Below are 23704 nucleotides of genomic sequence, written 5' to 3' on the forward strand. Positions count from 1 at the left end.
TGAACATCTACTAGTATAACAGATGGAACACAAATCTTAATGCCAGCTTTCTGTGAAAAAAAAAAACAATGAAAGAGAAAATGTGTTAAACAGATCAAGGCTAGTAAAATGATATAAAAAAGGTAAGTCTGATTAAAAATATAGATATACGTTCTTACATGAAATCATAATGCATGCTTATATCAAGAAGTGCAACAGCAGGATACAATATCGTTAAGCCACATCAAATGGTAACTCTTTGCCGATAGCGCTGGTGCTGAAATAAACTTCAAATATTTCTCAAAACGGGGCTCTCAATTCTCAATAGTATATACTGAGCAACAAATATTCGACAAAGTAGTATTTTGTTATGAATGCAGATTATATGCATGTTGTTAAGCGTACAACTTGTGTAGTGATACTCCCCCCCCCCCGAAACATGGAAACATTATACATGACAACCGCAAAATTCAAGGCACACAGTACCAACTGATGTTTGATAGAAGACCTGATTTGTATATTCAATATTGTCTTTGTTTTCTTTGAAACAAATTTACTCTCAAAATTGTACTCCACAGCAAAAATATACAAAAACAACAATAATTTGTGCGTATATATACATATACATATATATGTGACCGTGCACCTCAAAACGAACATAAAGTCGCACACACTGATTTTGCGTGAGGACTGAAAAAAAGTGAAATGGGTCAACCTAGCCGAACTTTAGTTTTTCATATTTTATATATGGTCTTAACTAAAAATTCATGCCGGGCGACTTTTTGTTTGTTTTGAGGTGCAGGGTCACATATATATATATATATATATATATGTGACCCTGCACCTCAAAACAAACAAAAAGTCGCCAGACATGAGTTTTTAGTTAAGACCACATTCTGAAAGAGCAGACTTTAAGCTTTAAAATGATGTATAATTCAAATCAAATGGACTCCCCTAACCTATCTAAATATTGGAAAGAAAGCACAAACTCAGGAAAAGTGTGAACTGAGAAAAGAGGCTCTGAAGTACAGTGTCTATTCAAGCGCTTAATCTTTACCAAACCGTGCTGGCTGTGCGATGAATGGGACAAAAAACAGGAAGTAAACCACCATAGTAACAACAATGAAGGGATTATCAGATTAAACTGAAATTAAGCATGCCTCATTAACACATTCTGTCCATAATTAATGCCAACTTTCAAAGCAGTCGCACTATCCTTTCAAAAGCTATTAGGGTTGAAAGTGAAGAGTGTGGACAAGGTTTTTCAGAAATGAAAAAGGGATTCTAAAGACACACCTAATCACACTATTCTACCAAAAATGTTCGAAATAAACTGCTAAAAAACACACTTTCCTGCCCGTTTTATGATACAAAATTTTAGCACAATGTAAAAGAAGACCTGCTCTTTCAGAAAATATAAAAAAGTCAAGTTCGGCTAGGTTGACCCATTTCACTTATTTTCAGTCCTCACGCAAAATCAGTGTGTGCGACTTTATGTTCGTTTTGAGGTGCACGGTCACATATACATGTATGCGTCAAAACAATTGATTACAGAAATTTATCCTCAACATATTTTTTCTTGTATTTTTTTAATTACACTTGCCGCGTAATTTCGGACTCACGTAGTATTAAATGAAACAATACGATATTTTCCCAAATGTACATGAATGATGAGGCAATTACGTGTGACAACATGAGAAAAACGAACTTATTTATGTACAGTCCTCACGAAGATAAATAGCTTTAACATGCTCTCGACTGGAAACCGAAAAGAAGTTCAAAGGACTAAATTCTACATGGTGCATCTTTCCACGCCTTTACCAAGAAATACAATGAAATGCAATACAATAATTGCATTTGTAGAGGGCTCTTACAAACTCTTATGTTGTTTCACAGCGCTTTACATAAAAAACGTCTGTAGCACAACTGTTACATAAACTCTATATCTATATAATTTCTTTTGAATTGAATAAACCCCAAACAATTACAAATCTAAAACGAAAAACAACATATCAATTATAGACAACACTATAAAAACGGTTAGACAAACCAAAGAGACTAAGGAAACAGGATATCGTAACACGGTATACGTACTTTGCTATAACAGGATGTAATTGTGTCAATGTAAGTAAGTACAGCATATGAATGTGCTTCATATGAAATAGTGCAACGTTGACTTTTGTCAATTTGTCTTTCATGGGAAAAGAAATTGCTTTTGAGATACATTAACACGCTTCAAGACAATTTCTGGAAGAAAAATGCGTCGTCAAGATTATACAATGTTGTTCGAGCATAATCGCGGAACTTTACAGTCACCTAGTATTGCACACAACTACACAACATTTTTCAAATGTCTATAAACGATAACACAATTTCGTGTGAAAAAATGTAAAAACGAACTGTATTATACAGTATTAAGAAGACGAAAAAACAGCTAAAAACAGGCACTACAATCCTAACAGGAGTTCAGCAGCCCAAATATCACGTGACGCCATTATTCATGTGTTCTGCTTCATCAAGAAATTCGACGAATTAACCAATACTTTAGTATGATACAACAGAATGATGCACTTTAAAAACACTTGAACATGCATGTTTATCGGTTCTCGCGAGCATGACAATTTCATGTCACACAATTGCATTCATATGAAGGTTCGTCTTGTACTTACCTGTCAGTATGAAGGTATTTACATTTTGTAGCTCTAAGGAGCCCTAAGAATATTCTACTACAATGCAAACACTTTGGCATCATCCTAGACTTTAGCTAATAAATGAATGTCATCCAGTCTTTAAACACGATTTTTCTTCGTTTCTGCGTATCTGTATTGATTTTATCTAAAGAATATATACAAGCAAGCATGGACACATGGCGTACTAAACTTTGTTTTGAATTTAGAGCTCAATTACGAAGGACCTTGTGATATGAATATAAACCTCCTTATTTCGTGTATGAGACGTTTACGACAATCGCGTTTTCTCCCTTGTGATATGATGATGATAATTATTTCATTAATATATGATATAGGCAGGAATGTATGAGTTTATACATAGTTCAACACAATTCAACAACTCTTAAAAATATAGTGATTTCCTCTTGATATATTCTGGAGTAAAAATCAATCATCCCTAATCATCCAATACAGCGGACAATATTATATGTCATCTGAAATATGATCTTATGTACAGGTAATTGCAAAAGTTACAAAACAGGAAAATCGTTTTGAAACGCAAAATAATCGCGAAAGAAAAATCCCTACTGGAATTGATCGTCTTATTACAGAAAACAAAATATACGCACAATTATTATCATACAACACCATTATTAATTTACGTATTTGTATTATATATAAACTGACAATGTAAAAAAAAACACACACACACAAGTCATGGAAACATAATTTTATCCTTTTCTCGTCAAGTGTACTACAAGTATAGAACCAAAGCTACATAACTTTATACAAAAAAAAGCATGCGATAATTCGAAATTGTACAATGGTACAACTTAGTATGATTCTGAAAACAATGCCACATACACTCATAACAAAAAAAATGCATTGACATATCACAAAGTTGAATTAGAGAAATGTCACAATGATACATAACGGCATTATTCACTGTGCTGTCAAAAAATTCAAAGACAAGCTGTCATGATATCCATACAGGACACAAAACTGTGCAAATGAAATTACACAAATTTAAAATGCCATTTTTTTTTCAATTTAAAACTATAGATGAAAAGATGTATGGATCAAAATCTGCACGCCCATTGAGAGAAGAAATTCCTAATCTCGTATGCTAGTTTCCTTATCTCCTTGCTCCAAAATCAATACACACACACACACACACACACACACACACACAAAAGGAGAGAAATACATACAGCAAATATACGACATATCCTGCTACAATGTTTGGTATTCCATCATTATCATTCCAACCTTAATCAAGGAAAGGATTTTCCCCCATCATTAAGAACATTGTGTGGAGTCCGTGTGTCCATTCTACACGTGAAGTGATAATTCCATTAAGTGAGCATAAGTGTCATCTGCATCATCCTTCACTGATGCACTGATGTGTTGCCCGTATTTCTATTGTACTGTATAATACAGAAATGAATCGCCAAGATATGCATACATATGGTAGAGTGTAAATTCACGTTCAATCAATGGTATTTCTTTGTCTCGGTGAAATAAAGATGCAATTCCACTATTTTCGTGTTTCGTTCCTTCTTGTCAGTTGTGTTTAATTACGTCATCGGTACGCAGTATGTAGCTATATTTATCAAGGGAAGTTTGTACTAAAGTAATCTTGTCACATTTGCGGAAAATAGGAATTTCATGAGGAAAACCTGCTTTTGCACACAAAACCTTGTATGAAGGAGATTCGAAGGAAGCTCGTACGATGATTTCCACAAATGGTTGATGATGGGAATATACATGAACCCAGGATGATATGAAAAAGATTTTGTCAAAAGCAAAAAAACAAACATAATTTGCACAAACGATGATATATATTCGTGGGAGTACACTTATGTAATAATTACATCACTCTTGGGAAAAGAAATCACATTGTGAAATATATGACAGATAAACCAACAAACACACACACATACACACAGACACAAAAAATAGGGATGAAGATCAGAATGCTGTGAAGAAATCCAACTGACAAATGCGCAAAAGAAATGACAACAAACTCATTGGTCCTCGGCAACTGACGGGTGATAGCGGCTAATAGCCGCAAGGACTGCAAACAATACATACACGTATACAACGAATTTCAGTCACAGATTGGAATTAAAAATGAAAGGCTTAAGATTCTGCTCGATGAAAATAAGGAGTGGGGAAATTCGAATGAACCATGGTAGATTAGCCCACAATCGCGGTGTAGCAGTCACAAAGGCATTGTGCTCCGCGCTGCTGTTGGTTCTGGGCATAACATGGAGTAAGGTGCTGTCTGCACGTGAAAGTAGTCCAGGTCGAGCAAAGTAGTATGGGATAAGAGATCCAGGAGGTCTCCCTTGAAGACACTTGTACGTAATTGCAAAGATCTTGAAAGCAAAGGGTTGTGCGACAGGTAGACAATGTAGCTGCTTCAGGAAAAGGATGACATGAACCCGTTTACGGCACATAAAGATTAGTTTTGCCGTGCATTGGGTGCTTATAGAAAATAATGTCGAAATAACAAGTAACATATGCCCGTGGATAGAACGCTTGCTACGACAAGCACAGTCATTCGGTACAGAGGATTTCAAGCCATTAGACATTGTGCAGAACATGTTTCAAAAAGAATACAACGAAACGTACAATTGAAGGACAAAAAGAACGACTGCTGTGAATGTGGGTATTTACTGTTGCCAAAAGTGTGAAGGAGGCCGCTTTTGTTTATTTTGAGAGCCGTTTTCTGACTTCTTCATGACCACCATGATCTCTTTCAGAACTGGTTTTGAAGCAAAGCGAATGTACATGTGCTTGCCGGGGAGTAGGATCTTTTGGAATCGCGCGCTTTGATGTATCTCCTTCTTCCAGTCATCAAGGAGATTTGGGGAGATGAAGTCATCATCCTTGCCTCCTAACACGGTAAGGCTGCAGTGTAGCTTGTCCCTATGGGCATGACGATATTTCTTACATATGAGGATGGCAGCTTGAATGCTTGGAATGAGGGCATTTCTCCGACGAACAGTATTCAATGTGGAAGGCTCAAAGAAACTGAATTTGAAAGAAGAGCCATTTGCTGTCGGAGGTCTCGATGAATCCTCAAGGTTGTTGACGATGCGTTGCATCTCACGGTATGTGTGGCCGTTTTGCTTCAGGTCGTCCGGACGGGGATAATCCAGAGTTGGTGAGTACCACGAGCTGATGAAAATATGGGCCGGAGAAAGGTTGTAGTTATCTCTGAGGTAATGTGCCAATTCAAATGCAATGAGCCCTCCGATACTATGTCCAAAGAATACAAAGTGACCTCGAATGAGGGTTGGCAAAATCACCTCCGCAAGCTTCGAGACGACTTCTGCAAGATTCTGGAGTGGCCTCTCTTGTTCTCTACGTTCCCATCCTGGCATTTGCACTGTGATCATCTGGATGTTTCGGTCAGCTAATTGGGGCATCCACTTGGCGAACAAACTTGCACCTTCACCAACGGAAGGGAAACATATGAGTTGAGCTGATGGTGTTTCCAAGTTCTCATCCATATCAAGCCAATAGCCATCCCGTGGACCCTGGGTCGGGATAATCGTTATGTCTTCTTCCCCATTCGTCTCATCAGACATGATGCGTGCGTAGATGGTCTCCGTCAGTCTTTCGAGGGTTAGTGTGTCATTCAGAAACGCCATGGCACTCATGGTGACACCGAATTTGTCATGGATGAAATTACTCAAGTCTGAAGATAAGTGAGAGTCTAGTCCGAGGGACACGAGTGTTGTTTCCTGGGAAATTTCCTCGCTATAGCCAAGTGTGTTGGACAAACTTGCAGCCAGAGAAGTCATGATGAAGGATTTGGCTTCCTTCGGATTTGCCCGCTTGATTTGCATAATGTTGTCACGTTCGCTTCGTTGAGTGTTGGCCTGAGGTGGTAACAATGACTTCAAGATGGAGAATGAACCTCCGGGTTGGGAGAAGTGACAAGAGATCATAACCTGGTACGCCTTCGCAAATACAACTCCGTCAAGATAACCTGCGACGCCAATGACACTGCAGTCAAAAGAAAGGATACTTTCAAACACGTCAAAGATTTCTGAAGGAGATAAGCTGGAAAATCCCATATTCTTCCACTTTTCTATCAGACCTTCCCTCTCTGCGAAACCATCGGAATTAATCACACCAGGTAACAGTGAAGTCGCGGGCAGCCCAAGGTTTCTTCTCATCGTACAAAGCGACGAAAGGAACCTGTTAGCGGCACTGTAATTCCCCTGACCTCTGTTTCCAATCAGCTCTGCAATCGAAGATATCAATACGAAGTATTTCAATTGGAAGTCGAGCTTCATAGTCAGCTGATGAAGAAGCAACGCACCGTATCCTTTTGACATCATGACAACATCCCAGATTTCTTTTGTCATGTTATGCAGATAGGCGTCGCTGTATCCCGTTGCTGAATGAAAGATTCCCTCCAGTTTGTGATCTCTGTCCTCTTTTATTGTCAGTAGCGCCGTTTCAACATCATGAGGCGAGCTAATGTCAACTGCCAAGTGCGTGATTTCGACCCCAGTGTCCCGAAGCACTTTGAATCGTCTGTACGTTTCATCAGGCGGATTATTACGTGACATAACGTAAATATGACGCGCTCCGCAGCCAGCAAGCCATTCAACTAACGCAAGACCAAAACCTTTTGACGCACCTGTCACGAGGTAAGAAGCTTCTGGATGGGCAGTGAACGTGGTGGATTGGACGTTTAGAGAAGCCGGAATCGTGTCTCTGTCGATACAGACGGTGACATTTTCGAGTGAAGCAGGCAGCTGAGACAATTTTGAAATAGGGGAAGAAAGACATGTTTGTTTCATGTGCAGTTTACAACTGTCCGGGATGTCGAACAAGAGAAGAAGTGTAGCTATTGCATCTTCGAATCTGCTGAGCTGTCCAAATTTATTGTCACACACAACGAAGTTTACGTAGGAAGGAACGTGCGTCATCATGTTTGTACTTGACATGTGTCCACCGACCTGAATGACTGTCCCAAATGGGCGAAGCTTACTTGCAAGTAAGGTGAACGTACGTCTATCCACTGGAAATTCATTAGCGAATATGAGCACGTCCGCTGACAGATTATTGACATGAACATCAAGATTAGAATCAGACACTTGAATGACATGTTTACCACCAAAGAAACTTTGTTGTTCTGCAATTACCCAGTCTGAATATGAGTAAACGTACACAGTAGCACCCTTCTCCAGAGCCATTTTTGTTGCTGCAAGAGCAACATGATCATGCTCAGACTCAATACACACAATAACCGTGCCCTTAGCAGTCGACTTCAAAGCGTTTTGAAGAGCAAGAAAACAAGGGAAATATTCCTTGACGATGTTGACAGCTCTGACGGAGGTGATATTGGCAGGGACTGGTATCACGTCTGATGCTCGTGCCCGAACAGTAATTGGCAAGTAATCGCCTGTGCGGAATCCGATCACGGTTTCATTCTGTCCAGTCTCACACCTTTCGTCACTTCTTCTTATGTCTCCCGCGAAGAGGTATCCACATTTAATCGGATCATGCTCAAGTTGTTGGACACAAAACGCAGAGACTTTGACAAGTATTTCATTCTCATGCGCAACATCAGGAAGTCTCTCCATGTGTTCGACAACCAAGCGCTTCTTACTCATCGTTTTGTTCAAGTTGATGCGGCATCTGCTTGTCTCTGAAGCAGTCGTGAAGCTAGACGTGGGTTGAACCTCTACTCTCTGTGCGTGTACGTCGAATGGAAACTCAGTTCCAATACTGTAATTTTGTTTTTGTCGCAATGCTACATTGTTTTCCGCGGATATTGGCATCTTCAAGAACTGAGACAGCCACAAAGCAGCTTCTTTATTGTCTTGTGAAGGAGGTAGGTCTACAGTCGTGACGTTGAATTCTGGATCTTCATGCATTATCGTCAGGCCAATAGATGAAGTAGGGGCCATCAGCGGCTGAATTTGATCGCCTTCAATGATGTAATTGGCACCACGCGTGATGATCCAAAATCGAGGTTTTGTTTCAAAAGACTGCAATGCCATAACATGATATAGACTCATTGGTACTAGCGCTGCAACTTGTTGTGCATCTGAGAATTGGTCTTTCCCGATGTAATCGACGGAGTCAAACTGTTCAACGTCTAGAGATGAGAGCATGATAACATCGTTAAGCCCTTTGAGTGTCCGCAAAAAATCTCCGAAGTCTCGCTCCAGGTCATCTGAATTCCATGGGTCAAAGACCGAAATCTTCTCAGCCTCCAAATGTGTGATTAGATCGAGGAAGAGGCCTAACTTGTCTTTCACAATGACAACTGACCCAGAAACGCCAGTCTTTAGCTCTGTGGTTGAAGTTGAAATTGTGAGATTTTTGCTACCGTCCATGGAAGAACAAGGGACTGGAATCCACTTCCTACTCCAGAGCTGCACCTTTTCCAGTGATTCACTGTTAACCGTCTCAAAAATCATGTTGTGAATGCGGGTAAACACTTGCTTGGTAGTTGCGTCAGCTATAACAGCTTCTCCGTATGTGACGCCATCCACATCAAACATACTGCTGTGGATTATCATTTTGGTCGGAGCTTTGCCCATGACATGAATCTTTTTCACAGCGCGTGGAACTTGAAATGGGACTCTCACTGGAATGTCCTCTTGTAGTGTCCTTTCTTTCTGGCGGAATAGTTGCACACCCCCAATCGCCTGGAAGATGCAATCGAAGAGAGCAGGATGGAAATTGAAGTTTTGACAATCGCGCAAGATTACATCTGGGACAGAAACATAGACAACGGCCTCCGTGAAGTCATTACTGAAGTGGACGTTTTCAATGCCTCTGAACGCTTCACCTAGATGAAAACCGCGTTGCCAGAGCTCGTCATAAAATTCTATCTGATCAACCTTGTTCGGGTACTTTGTCTGAATGCCTTCTGGCGACAGTCGCACAAACTTGGATACTTCTTGGAACGGTTGGATGGAATTGCAGGCATCACTTGAAACGTCTACTTCTGCAAAGCTGTTCAGATTCCAAGCATTTTCAGTGTAGTTGAAGCTCCGTAATGTGAAGAATGCCTTGTTCTTGCCCGTTTCAAGACTAACTTCTATTGGCTGTTGGTCTGGAGCGAAAATAAATTTCTCAAAGGTCACATCTCCTAATGTGATAAGATCCATATCAGGATATATCTCTCTTGTGGCCGCCAACATCGTTTCTATGTAAACCGCTGCTGGAACGATGACAGTTCCTTGGAGCTTGTGATCATGCAGCCATGGTTGTAACACTTGAGAATACTCTGAACGCCAGATTTTTGGTGACGTTTCATCGCTTAGGTGTGAGACAAGCAGACGTTTTCCGAGCAGAGGGTGAGTATCAACAGGAAACAGAAAAGTCCTCTCCGCTCTCTGCGTTCTACCTGAACACAACACATGCTGCCATGGATATGCTGGAAGTGATACAACCTCGTACGGTGGATCTGTGAAGAGATGAGCGTGTTCAATCGGGTAGCCTGTAACATGCAGTTTCGAGATCGACCGCAGAAGATTTTGCATATCATTCGCATGTGTGGCGGTGTCCCCTGGTCTTTGCAGGGTTCCCGAAACTACAACGTTACTGTTGCTAGAAAGTGTTCTGATTATATCTTTAATGGATGAAGATAATACTGGATGCGGGCCAATCTCAAGGAAGCAGTTGTAACCATCCAGTAAAAGCTTTTCAATGGCAGCCATGAATCTAACAGGGGATCTTACGTTCATCCACCAATATGAGGCACTGCGGACGTCGTTCTGGTGCAAGTACTTCGTTGTGACGGTGGACAAGAGAGGAACCTTCGGCGCAGTCTTAAGATTTTGCTTCTCTGCAGTGGAATTTAGATACTTCACTTTTACTAAGAAAGGCTTGCGTAGCTTTTCCTGCTGAAAGCTGTGGAAGGCGTTGTTTACTTTAAGTGTTACGCATCGTATTCCTTCTTCACGAAGATTTCCTGTAAACGCATCAAGTGCTTGTGTGTTTCCTGACACAACTATCTGCCTCGGACCGTTGATCGCTGCTACATCAATTTTATTTCTGTAGGTGCTGTTTTTTAGGCGTTCTTCAATTTCCTCAACGTTATGCAAGATGGCCACCATGGTCCCTTCCCCACTCGTTTTCTTCAGCTGACAACCTCTGGTGTAGATGAGACGGACTGCCTCCTCAAGAGTCAAGTAGCCAGCGGCATGGGCTGCTGCCACTTCACCGACGCTGTGTCCCACGATTGCGTCTGGAGTAATTCCTCGGGAACGGAAGAACTCGGTGAGGCCAATTTGAACAGCGCATAGACAAGGCTGTGCAATGTCTGAAAAGATAATGTGAATAAACACTTTTCTATCTTTCTTGAAGTATTCACAAATTGACACATAATATGTGTCGGGTGAAAAGACTACATAGTCTTGGTCAAAGCTACGCAATTCTGTTTTATTCCTTTGCATCTGGTTTGTTTTTCAGATCCCTTTTTGTTACTATTTGCGTGGGAATTGTTAAAGCTGCCAGCGGCATTGGCTGCTGCCACCTCACCAACGCTGTGACCCACAATTGCGTGTGAAGTAATTTGCGCAATTTTAAGTGAGAAAATAAAACAAAAAAATAATAGGCATATATGTATTTCTTTTTTTTTGTAAACATATCCTATTCGAAACCTCCTCCACTAACAAACAAAAACGTTTTTCGAAGCAAACTTTGTCTCTATTTGTTGTTTTTCTATTTTCAATTTAGTTTAATTCAGTTGAATTTAAACTTTATTTCGTATTTCTAAAGAACATAGACATTTCATTTTTCTTGGTAACAGAAAATAAGGATACATATTCAATCGGTACAAAGTAAATTGAGAAGAATTTAATATAATTGTGGCACCTTATAATAGTAATACGTTGTCATGAGAACTGAAGTGATACTGATGAAATAACAATCAGCAAGTTTCGGAAAATGGAGGGATGACCCACTAAAAAGACAACGCCTGTAGAATTTGGACCCTCAGATACCGAATGTCAAATAGAAAAATAAGTTTATGCACAAAGGAAGGGAAAAAAGTGGCTGGAAAAAAGTCTGGAAGCCCACTGAGAAGACAGAGTAACTAACAAACACACATAAACAAGCGCGTGAACATTAAACGAGAAGGAGACAACGATGGAACTAGTAATGGGAGACTAAGAGGCAAGAAAAAATGAGACAAGACTAACATGACAGGAAGACAATACAATCCACAGAGAGACACAACTACAATCCAGCGATCCTCGACAGAGGTATATGGAAAAAAATAATTGGATGCGAAAACAGGACGCGGAAATAACATTAAAGACATAGATGCAGGAATGGTATAAATACATTCGAATCCACCCTGTAAGTGTTTTAGGACATTATTTATTAATTCCAAAGAAGTTACCCATCCTCTATTTGAATCCCAAATATGAAGCATAGGTATTGATATTTTTTTCACTATGGATTTTCCACTGTTTAATGCTGATATTCTTGTGTATTTTCCTCATCCGCAGCATCTAATTTTGTGCATATTTACCGAATGCAATTGGGTTACAATTCCCATAATATTTATAAGCCCCACAAGCCAAAAATAGGGACTATTTGATAACGTATATTAAAGTCAAAGATCATAATTATTATGAGACCGTGCATCACACACACACAAAAAATGTACTCCTTGATTTTACGTGAGGACTCAAGAAAGGTGAAATGGGTCAACCATGTCAATTTCTAATGTTCCATATTTTCTGAAAGAGCTATTCTTCTTTTACACATTTCCTGAATTCGGGATCATAAATTGAATGAAAAAGAGGGTTTACAGCAATTTTTCTACAACTCCATTTTTGGTAAAGAAGTGTGGTCAGGTTTTTCTTGGAGCCAACTTTTCATTCCTTGAAAATCCTCTGCACAATCTTCACTTCCAACTCCAATAACTTTTGAAAGGATTATGCTACTGTCTTGAAAGTTTATATTTATCATGGACAGAATGTGTTAATAAAACATGGTTAATTGAAGCCTAATCTAATAATCCCCTTACTGTTGCTGCTCAAGTGGTTTACATCATACATTTGTTCCATGCAATGATTAGGTGCTTGAATAGACACTCTACTGCAGTTCCTCTTTTCTCAGTTCCAACTTTTCTTGAGTGTGCACTTTCTATTCAATGTTTTGATAGGTTGGGAGAATCAATTTGGATTGAGTTATACATTATTTTATTAAAGGTCCAGTTTACCTTTGGGAGCAGTCATTTGAAAAATGCCTTCCATGCATATGTGTAGGTCCGTTGTACCTTAAAACACCTTTCTCTATAAAAGTTTTCCAATAAAGCCTAAAATAGAAGGAGATGTCAGTGTTTTTCTCAATAAACCGTAGTAGTATACGGTTTAGTCTGGAAACAGTTTTATTACAGCTATTGTACACATTTTCTATTTATTTTAACAGTACTTATCATCCATTGCACTATTTCAAATTTTCACAGTGGTTGTTTCTACCCCTAACTCACATTTTACAACTATTTTAAAGCACTAATGTTGGGTTTTTGTTTCATCTGCAAATGGTAAAATATGCCTTTAAAGTTTAGAGTCTGCTCTTTCAGAATCTGCCCTCAATCAAAAATCCATGTCGGACGACTTTTTGTTGGTTTTGTGGTGTAGGGTAACATTTATCAAACGTAGCAATTCTACGTGTCCTATGTTTCCATAATCATTTGATGGCTTAGAAATACCCTATTTTGATGAATGAAATTTAAATTGGAAATTAAAAGCCTCCTCTATTAGAATTGGACTTTAATTACCATATTTGGTCAAGTGGCTCTTTGTTGATGTTTATTGATCACAGTCATAATCATATTTAAAGAAGGTTCTTTTTACCAGTTTCCTCTATTCTCCTCGGGTCGTCTTCTGCCGTCAGCATGTATGTCAGTGACCATTTGGTTCCACACTTGGTGAGAATTTTGTCAACGTTCTATTTTCAGAAAGACAAAAACATAACTAGGTAAATGATATGTTGCATTTTGTAAGAAGAATAATTCTTTGATATCATCTTTTTGCCAAAATACATTGATTTGATAATCTATCATACGTAATATTCCTAATGTCAACTAATAATGAATGAAAAGAAATGAATTCACAAGTTAGTACCTTGATGACTTCGCTGAACTCCGAGTCTTCTACCATGAGACGACGAGCCATGCCCCACCACTGAGATCCCATACCGGAGTAGACAAAAACCAATCGTTGAATTGAATGTTTGTCATCTTTCGCACGTCCTTCCAAGATTGTACTGATGTCACTAGCGTCTTGAAGGAGTTTGAGATGGATCTGCTTGTTGGCATCTTTCGGAGAAGTCACGATGATACACATACGGTGCTCCAGATGTGTAGAGCGCACACCCGCAGTGTACAAGGCGTTTTTGTAGAGCACCTCATCGTCTCGTATTACTTCAGTCAAGAAGTTCTCCCAGTCCCGGAGACAACTCCTGAGTGCGTCCTTGCTGGCTGCTGAAAGGAACAGAATTGCTGGGGTTTCTGTCTCTCTGCCTCTGTTACGGACTTGATGTTTTTCGTAACCTTCCATGACAATATGTGAGTTAGCACCTCCGAAGCCGAATGAGCTGCAGCCAACCAAATGTTTAGCTCCTTCTGGCCATGCTGTCAGTTCCGTTGGCACACGGATGTTAAGATTAACGTAGTCGACGTTGTCGTTCCAGGACACGAAGTGAACCTGTTTGGGAATCTGTTCGTGTTGCAAGCACAGAGCGAGCTTGATGACACCAGCGATTCCTGCTGCGGCCTCCGTGTGCCCATAATTTGTCTTTACAGAACTAACGTACAAAGGATGCTGGTCAGCCGACCGCTTCAACCCCATAACTTCGCCTATCGCATTAGCTTCGATTGTGTCCCCAACCCTGGTGCCTGTGCCATGCGCTTCAAGAAGAGTTACGTCAGCTGGATTGACTTTAGCGTCATCATATGCCTTTTCGAGAAGCTTCACCTGCGCTTCGTAGCTTGGTCGCGCAATGCCCGATGTGCGACCGTCGTTACTTAATGCGCCTCCACGAATGACAGCGTAGATTCTGTCTTCATCCTGAATGGCGCGTTGTAGAGTCTTGAGAACAATGGCCCCCACACCTTCCCCCCTAGCAAATCCGTCAGCTGACTTGTCGAATGTCTTACTCTTGCCGTCATGTGAAACAACGTCACCTTGACAAAAGCCGACACTTGTCATTGGCGATAGACTAAGGTTCACGCCACCCGCAATGGCCATGTCACATTGACCTTTTCGTAGCCCGTCACACGCAAGAAGAATGGAGTACACTGATGAGGAGCACGCGGTGTTCACCGTCAAGCTAGGTCCATGAAAATCATACTCGTACGAGATCCGGTTGGATGCCATACATGAGTTTGTGCCCGTATTCGTGTACGAGTTGATGTTGTCAGTTGGAAATGATACCAGGACTGCATAATCCGACGCGGTCACACCCATGTACACCCCTGTGTTCGATCCGCGCACTGACTGGGCGGGGATTCCTGCATCTTGCAAGGTCTCCCAGACTACCTCAAGGAGAAGCCTGATCTGTGGGTCCATGTGATTTGCCTCGTCTGTAACAGAGAAACACACAAGACACAATGTCATGGCTTACTTTTCATCAGGGACATTCGGCATGATTGTACTAGTACCTTTGCATCACAAAACCAACAAATAAGTCGCAGTCTTTGATTTTAGGTGAAAACTCAAAAGAGGTGAAATGGATCAACCAAGTCAATTTTGAGTTTTCCATGTTTTCCGAAAGTGTTATTCTTCCAGATTTTTCTTGAGTTTGGGATTATAGAATGAATGGGAACGTGGGTTTTCAGCAGTTTCTTTTATTGTACATTTTTTTTTTCGGTAGAGTAGTGTGATCATGTATGTTTTAGAGGCCCCTTTTCATCCTTTGCAAACTATTCACTTTCAACTCTAACAACTTTTGAAAGAATAATGCTACTGCTTTGGAAGTTGACAATAATTAAGGCCAGAAAGTGTTATTAGGGCACTTATAATTTATGTTTCATCTGATAATCCCTTCTTCTTCTTCTTCTTCTTTTTTTTTGGAAGGGGGGCTATGGTGGTTTACATACTGTTTTTGCCCCATTCATTGCAAAGATAGCATGGATTTACCCAATCCTTCCAAGCCTTTTTTCTCAGTTCACACTTTTTTTTTTGAGAGTGTGTACTTTCTTTCCAATATTAAAAAAAAAAAAATCGGAGAGTCCATATCTATTCAATCTACTTTTTCAGAATCTGTCGTAACCTAAAAATCCATGTCTGGATACTTTTTTTTTGGTTGGTTTTGTGGTGCAGGGTCTCATGATGTTCACCTGTGTGTAACTAACACCCCCCCCCCCCCCCCAGGAAAAACTCAATATCTGACATTTTTTGTCGATTTTCACTTTTTTGCATAAATACTGCCCCTGCACCTCAAAACAAACAAAAAGTCGCCAGACATGAATTTTTACTTAAGACCATATTCTGAAAGAACAGACTTTAAGCTTTAAAATGATGTATAACTCAAATCAAATGGACTCTCCTAACCTATCTAAATACTGGAAAGAAAGCACAAACTCAGGAAAAGTGTGAACTGAGAAAAGAGGCTCTGAGGTACAGTGTCTATTCAAGCGCTTAATATGTACCAAACCATGCTGGCTGTGCGATGAATGGGACAAAAAACAGGAAGTAAACCACCAGAGTAACAACAATGGAGGGATTATCAGATTAAACTGAAATTAAGCATGCCTCATTAACACATTCTGTCCATAATTAATGCCAACTTTCAAAGCAGTAGCACTATCCTTTCAAAAGTTATTAGAGTTGAAAGTGAAGAGTGTGGACAAGGTTTTTCAGAAATGAAGAAGGGATTCTAAAGCTACACCTAATCACACTATTCTGCCAAAAATGCTCGAGATAAACTGCTAAAAAAACACACGTTCCTGCCCGTTTTATGATACCAAATTTTAGCATAATGTAAAAGAAGACCCGCTCTTTCAGGAAATATGAAAAAGTCAAGTTCGGCTAGGTTGACCCATTTCACTTATTATCAGTCCTCACGCAAAATCAGTGTGTGCGACTTTATGTTCGTTTAGAGGTGCACGGTCACATATAGTCAGTGGGCAATCCGTGTTCATATGAAATATTCAGTTTTTTGAAAAAAAAATGGAAAGCTACTTTTCTGTTACTGCCAATCGCAGTATACACTTAACTTGCACTTTCCCCAAGGAAAAACGCAGTGTGCGAAAAACGCAGTACATGTATCTATAAAGCTAGTCTTAATTACCAGACACTGTTATTCATATATGTGAATACTTTGCCGGTTGTTCTGTAATTTGAACGTAAATTACTTTCTTTAGATATACTTGCTCAATGATAAAACATGATGTTCAAAATATCTAAAGAAAACAATAACGATTAGTAAATATCTTGATGAGATCGTGATCCTTATGCAAAACACAGTGTGTGATTAAGACTAACCGAGTGTACATTAAAACAAGACAGCACAACACTCAAGTATGACAGCTAGCTTGCAGCTGCCCTGAGCATGTAGTCAGCACAGGGCCCGGCTAGTCAGCATGTACGGTACAGTGTGTAGGCCTACTTGGATTAAAACAAAATGTTGTTGCCGGGAAAATTACTCGTGAGCCTAGCCCTCAAGAAAAATTTATCTGCAGATGATGAGTAAGTTATTCAAAACTATTTCAATATTGAACGAATACAGCTGATCGTTTGCCACACGAAGCAAGGTAGACCTACAAAAACACAAATGCATGCATTGGTGTGTTTACCTCGCTTCGTGTGACAAACGATCAGCTTTACTCTTTCAGATTCTACCACGATGATGAACATCTTCCGTACTGTTTCAATATTACTGTTATTATAACTTATTAACTTGTTGTGAAGTAATTTTGTTAGGCCTAGACCCTTGTCAAAATTCCACAGGCTCCGAATCCGAAAGTTTCGGCGAAAGGCAATATAGGCCCCTATCTATTTGTGTTGTGTTGGATAAACGTCAGGTTATATAGATCTAACGTTAAGTCTAAGTCTGAGACTTGTCTAACTGTTAGACAGTAACGTTAGAGTCTTGCGTCCCTTTTCTTAGACTTAATCAGAATTTTCAGGGTCAGTATTCCGAAACGAAAAAAAAAAAATGTGACGTAGATAATTTTTTAGTAGATTGTTGCTGCTTCTTCCTCCCTGTAAGTTACAAGAAATATGCACGTTTATTAGCATAAAAAGCAGTCACAACTTGCTTCCTAGTAATCCTACGTCACCAGACTAGACTTAGAGTAGATCTATGGCCTCTGATTCTTAAGTTAGACAGATGTATCATGTAGGCCCTAGTCTAACTTAAACTTGCATAACTAAAAAGTGACGCATGCAAATTTAAATACAAAAATAACAATTTGAATCTCGACGCACCTCTAATTTTAAAGAGTGCTAATCTTTTGATAAGATCTAGGAATAGAATAGGCCTAGGGCAGGCCTGTTTATAAAACTAAGAAGTCTAAAACTAAAACTTAGGATCCTAAGTCTAGTGTCAATGTTCAATTATCTACTCCATACCATACTGTCTTCAAATTAAATAGCTGACAATAGATTATGTGAAAAATAGGTAAATGGACAAAATAGAGACAGTTAAGAATAAGTTGTATTTTAATTATTATCTAGAACCTAGTGAGACAGGGTTGCGTAAAATGAATGCATGATCCCATGCTGCATGCTATAACTTACAAAAAAAAAAATACATTACAAATGTACATGACATAAAAAACTTTGGTTCGATCTACAAGGAATAGGCCTAGAGTGCGGATGTAACTTCAATCTAGACCTAGATGTATTTTTTTCCAATTAAAGAGTTCTGTCTCGTGTAGACTAAACTATCTAGGCTATTTTTTTTTCTGTCAGAATCGGGCATCGTTATAGCCTAAGGCTGATAGACTAGTGTAGTCTGGTACGTAGCCAGCCTAGAATAAACGATATATAAAAACTATTCTAGATCGATCTAGGTCCAGACATCCAATTTAAATTTATTTTGGTCTAGACTCCAGCCTAGACTGTACAGATCTAACGTTAGATCTAGATAGTGATACTATTATTTTTAAGCGGCTAGCCTATGATGTAGCATCACATTACAGCCCTGGCAAGCTTCATATTAAACACGTACAGCTAGATCGGTCTGGGAATGTTTTACTTTTTAGGTTTGAGCTGCAATCTGAAAAAGTTAAACGTTCCAAGAACGATCTGTTATTTGTTAATGTTATGAAGCGTGCTCTGTAATCAGGGCATAAATGGGGGGGGGGGGGGGTGGAGGATGCATCCCCCAGGGCCCAAGGTTGAGGACTGGTGCATCATGTATACTTGTGCAATGATGCATACATGCATACATAATTATGGGAGAACCTGGACATACATGTATATCCTACGATCCTCCCCCCCCCCCCCCCCCCCCCCCCTCACCCCTGGTCTTAGGACATGTCTACACTACTGCCTGTGCGCTGTAATGTGATTGGTATGCTTTCATAGGGTACTAACTAGAATCTAGATCTATCTAGTCTAGACTAAAATATATTTAGGTCTAGATCAAGTTTGATGAAAGTTCGCTCAGGGGTTCTCAAGATATAGTGTTTACGGTGTGAAAATAACCTTTTTTGACAAAGTTCGCTGACCTTTGAACTTTGAACTTGAGTGGGTCTCGGCCAAAATCTAATAAGTTCATTTATTCCTGTTAGAGCATCTCTGTGCCAAGTTTGGTGAAAATCTACCGAGGGGTTCTTGAGATATCATGTTTACAAGAATCTCGTATGGACGGACGGACAGAAAAACTGACGGACAGATGGATGTTCGGACGGACAACTAGAAAACATATTGCCTCTGGTGCCCTAACGGGGCGGAGGCATAAAAAAATAGAGTATTAAGCCTTCACGTAATTATTTTTGTATAATTTCTTGTTCATTTTAAGGAAATTTATCACTTAACAAGAGAGGGCGTCCCTGCTCAAAGAGGGCGCCCTCCATTAATTCAAATGCATATTATATTTATTTTCAATATTACATATTTTGAATGTATAAACATGCATTCTAGGTTGATTAATTAACAATGATAATGAGTAAAATTAATCCTAGTTATTCCGCTGTAGATACTGCATTTTTCCTTGGGGAAATCAGTCAATTGCTGGGGGTTTCCCCAAAGTATCTACATTTTCATCAATAACTTAAAAAAAAATGATATTTTCCAGGAAAATTGGTAGCTAGATAGACTAAAAATCCACAATGAAAGAATTTTTCAAAAGAACATATTTTCCAGGGGCTTCGGCAAAAATATAAAATGGTGAATATCTCGGTTGTTGAGGAATAGAGCTGAATGTAGATACTGCGTTTTTCCTTGGGGGGCAGAACAACACCATAAGGGACGTTTTGTAGTCAATGGACATACACCATGATAATCCATTACTTTGATGGCCTGTTCAAGAAATGATTTTTTTTTTTTGGCAGGCAGACCTCAAAGTGTCAAAAATGCCTGGTGAGTGTAAAATAAAATAAAAATAAGTATAAAAATATGATAAAAAAAAGATTCGACCAAGTGGTAAACGAGGAAGAAACCTTTGTCAATATTTTGCCCACAAACGTGGACAGTATACCAAACGGCCAAAAAGCCAGACCTTAGCAGGGCCGCGCAACCGGGTGAGGCGGGGTACTCCTCACATGATACTCTAGGAAACTATAGGGGTCTAACGACTTGGCCCCACTTTTTTTAAACCCTGGAAGAGGCACCAGAAGAAAAAAAAAAGTGTCTAAGTGGTCTTGTTTTTGTTTTTGTTTTTGCTTGTATGCTTATTAACAACGGTAGTGGTAGCAGAAGATTGCGCTCAATCCCCATCCCCCCCCCCCATTCTTGAAAAAAAAAATGTATTTATCTATTTTCTTGTTTGTTTTGCTTGCCAGTCGAGTAAACCCGGGAGTGGCTGCAGAAAAGTGTGTAAATATTTTTTGATAAAACTGCCTCACATACTTTTAAAAATGCTGCTTCGGCCCTGGATAGCCATACACACGTGTTGGAAAGTGATATGCAGGGATGTCTGTGTGTCTGTAGGGAAACACATCCACAAACACACACACACACAAACACAAAAACGAGAAGAATTAGAATAGGCCTACCTCGGGATATTTTGAAAAACTGTCTGTCAAACAACTCTGGGTTCTCGGTGAGGTATCCTCCACACACGTTGTACATCTTTCCAGGACGCTTTTTACCCGGAAAAAGGAAAAACGACTCATCTAGGCGATCGGGAGGGATGGGTGCTGTGCAGTCCAACCCCTTGGCTAGAGTGTCCCAAAATTTGTAGACGCCATTGGCACCGTTAGCGAATCGACATCCGATTCCTACGATGGCAACTTTGTCCTCTATCGACATCGCAGAGTCGGTTGCAAGGTCCTTGACGTCCATGTGTTTCTTGGCATCCATAGCTATCCAGCTGTGTGAGAATAATGCATGGTTTTAAGTGTATTGTTGATTCATGCAAGGTCTAGAGATTCTAATAATGATTTCTCACTCTCAGTTAAATATAAGATCTTTGTTTAGGTGGTTTTATTTTCATGCATAGTTAGACCAGAGGTAAACTCATTGGCACAATATTCTGTTACGTGACCCTACACTTCATAGCTAACATGCAAGAATAAATATACTAGAGCCCTAATCAAGAGGGAATCCCCCAAAAAGGAAGCAATTTTTGAACATGCTTGTTTTTCCTGTATATGAATTGAAATATAAAACAATCATTTTGATGATTGTCGTTTCGATTAATAATTATACTACTTAGTGAGGGGTATCTAAAAATTAAAGGCAAATATGGGTTTGGGTCGTTGTTATGTTCAGGTCTCAATTGTATTTGAAACGTGGTAACAGTATTAACACAAATTAATGTTACAAACCATGCGACGTGAATCATGACGAATGAACTTGTAATTTACATTCTCTTCCCTAATTTGATTGAACTATATGCATATGTATACATTTGAAAAAGAATAGTGTGTTCTTTTTATTGTTACTTATTTTCAAATGCATTTTGTGAATTTACGGTTTTTTTTAATATTACAAATATTATGTTCTGATTTGGAAATATACATACATGTTGTATATACTTTCTCTTTTTATTTTATGGAAATACAAATAAATTTGAATAATGAATCTTGAAATCTTGAAATCGATATCCTGTCGCACACATGTCATGTAGTCCCACGTCCAAAAGTAACAAGGGTTGAAGGGGGGGGGGGGGGGGGGGTAGAGACATTGGTAAGGGACCATTTCTACCTGACACACCACGGACACTGCCCTGACATCCCCTACCCCTCATGAAATATGTGCCTCGGCCAGTGTAAGGAAGCGTTTCATGACTGAGACAAGTAGCCTTGCAATGTCGCTCTATAACTGACTGTCGACTCTGTTAAAAGTGCTGCATCACAAAGACATATTTAGGCCTATGATAGAGTTAAAGTGACATAATGTGCATTTTTACCTACGGGCATATAGACTGGCACAGTTGTACAGTATTGTATAAAAAAATTGTTAGGGATTAGAGTTCTGCAATGGCGGACCTTTTAAACATGACCATCAAGCTTCCTTGCTTGGATCATTAAATTCTCAATAAATTGAAGACCATTTAAAAACAATTATTCAAGGTTGGATGAGTGGGCATACCACATATTAACACATTCACGCAGTTTGCTCATTAAGAGATTTAATGACAAAGGTCATTAATTCACGCAAGTACTTCAAACTGAATTAAATCGTATTCTTCTTTAAAGTCAACTACAAAAAAAAAAATGCGAATAAAAGAAAATACCAGTCGCCCTTTTCTGTCAACTCAGAACAATAACAATATTGGTTCTAAATTGAGGTCTGAATGCCAAAGGTTGAACGATTGAGGCTTTACCTTATAGCAGTGGTAATAGTGTATGAAGTGCAGCATACCGCAGAAAAAAGATGTATTGAAATAGGAATAATACCTGGAGTGCAAATTGCTTTTTCAGTAGGAAGAGTTATTACCATCATAACAAATTAATGAATATATCATTGAACAAAATTCCCCTCTACGAGAAATTTAGAAATCTTCTAAGCTATGTATCACGTGATTAAAACCATAGCCATGTCTACTCATCCAAAATATGAGTAATATTGCTTCCGAATTGTTCATGATTTATTGAGAATTTAATGATCATAGTAAGGGAATTTGGAAGCCAACTTGGCCGCCGCGGCTGCTTCTGATCTTTTTCCACGTGGCTCTTAGGCCTATTGTGAATGGATGATTGTCACTGGTCATAAGCATTCAATCAATTTTCACATGCTTCAAAATGTTCTGGATCCATCGCGCATGGGGGGGGGGGGGGGAGGGTCGGATCCATTATGCGTTAACGGTTATAGGTGCGGAAGGGTCACAATATCTCACCAGGACCGGGTGATCTGTCTCTTCCCATTTCTCCTTTTGATTTTCTCTCACGAGCTTTATCTCATGATTTCTTTTCTTTTTCGTCTTTGTATTAAATTTTTGGCTATTTTTCTCTCTGTGAATTCTCCCTTCACGTGACTCAAGAATACTGTATTCATTACCTTTTTTTTTTTCTTCACTTTTTTTTTTTTTTTGGCAGTAGAACTTCGAAGGGAAAAGGTGGAAAAACAGCATCTGAATGGTGGGCTGTATTTTTTTCAACGCTGTAATCAAATTCATTACATGAATTTCATTCTGTTATGTTCTTTTTCAGGTAAGATGAATCTGATCTAAAAGCTGATGAAATCAAGACGGTCGATGAGTAATATGACCACCTACTATGTATATAAAACACAAATTTGGTATTACCTTTGGACCATTGTATAAGTAAAAGGTGTCATTTACAAGAACTAATAACGGTAGGCCTATGAATCTAGTGTTCAAAGCTTTATGCCACTACGTACTTTCCAGCCGTGGTATTTTACAACATGCACGTATAGAATAGTACAGCATACCCATTGGTAAAGCACTGTTGGTAGGGATGTCAGAATTTCATGCCA

The 23704-nt window shown here is 39.3% G+C and overlaps 1 protein-coding gene across 1 annotated transcript; it reads right to left on the reverse strand.

Annotated features, from left to right (window-relative positions):
- Window positions 1-5326: 5326 nt before the first annotated feature.
- Window positions 5327-21124, reverse strand: LOC139734244 (phenolphthiocerol/phthiocerol polyketide synthase subunit C-like). The gene is made up of 5 exons (XM_071645040.1): window positions 20818-21124; window positions 13775-15234; window positions 13505-13598; window positions 7820-10956; window positions 5327-7429 (listed from the first exon to the last, which is right to left on the reverse strand). The coding sequence occupies exons 1-5, from the start codon at window positions 21122-21124 to the stop codon at window positions 5327-5329; spliced, it is 7101 nt and encodes a 2366-aa protein (XP_071501141.1).
- Window positions 21125-23704: the final 2580 nt, after the last annotated feature.

The sequence above is a fragment of the Diadema antillarum genome, unplaced genomic scaffold, assembly GCF_040938485.1.
Source record: "Diadema antillarum isolate AM-2024a unplaced genomic scaffold, OU_Dant_1.0 seq00000515_RagTag, whole genome shotgun sequence".
NCBI lineage: Eukaryota > Metazoa > Echinodermata > Echinoidea > Diadematoida > Diadematidae > Diadema > Diadema antillarum.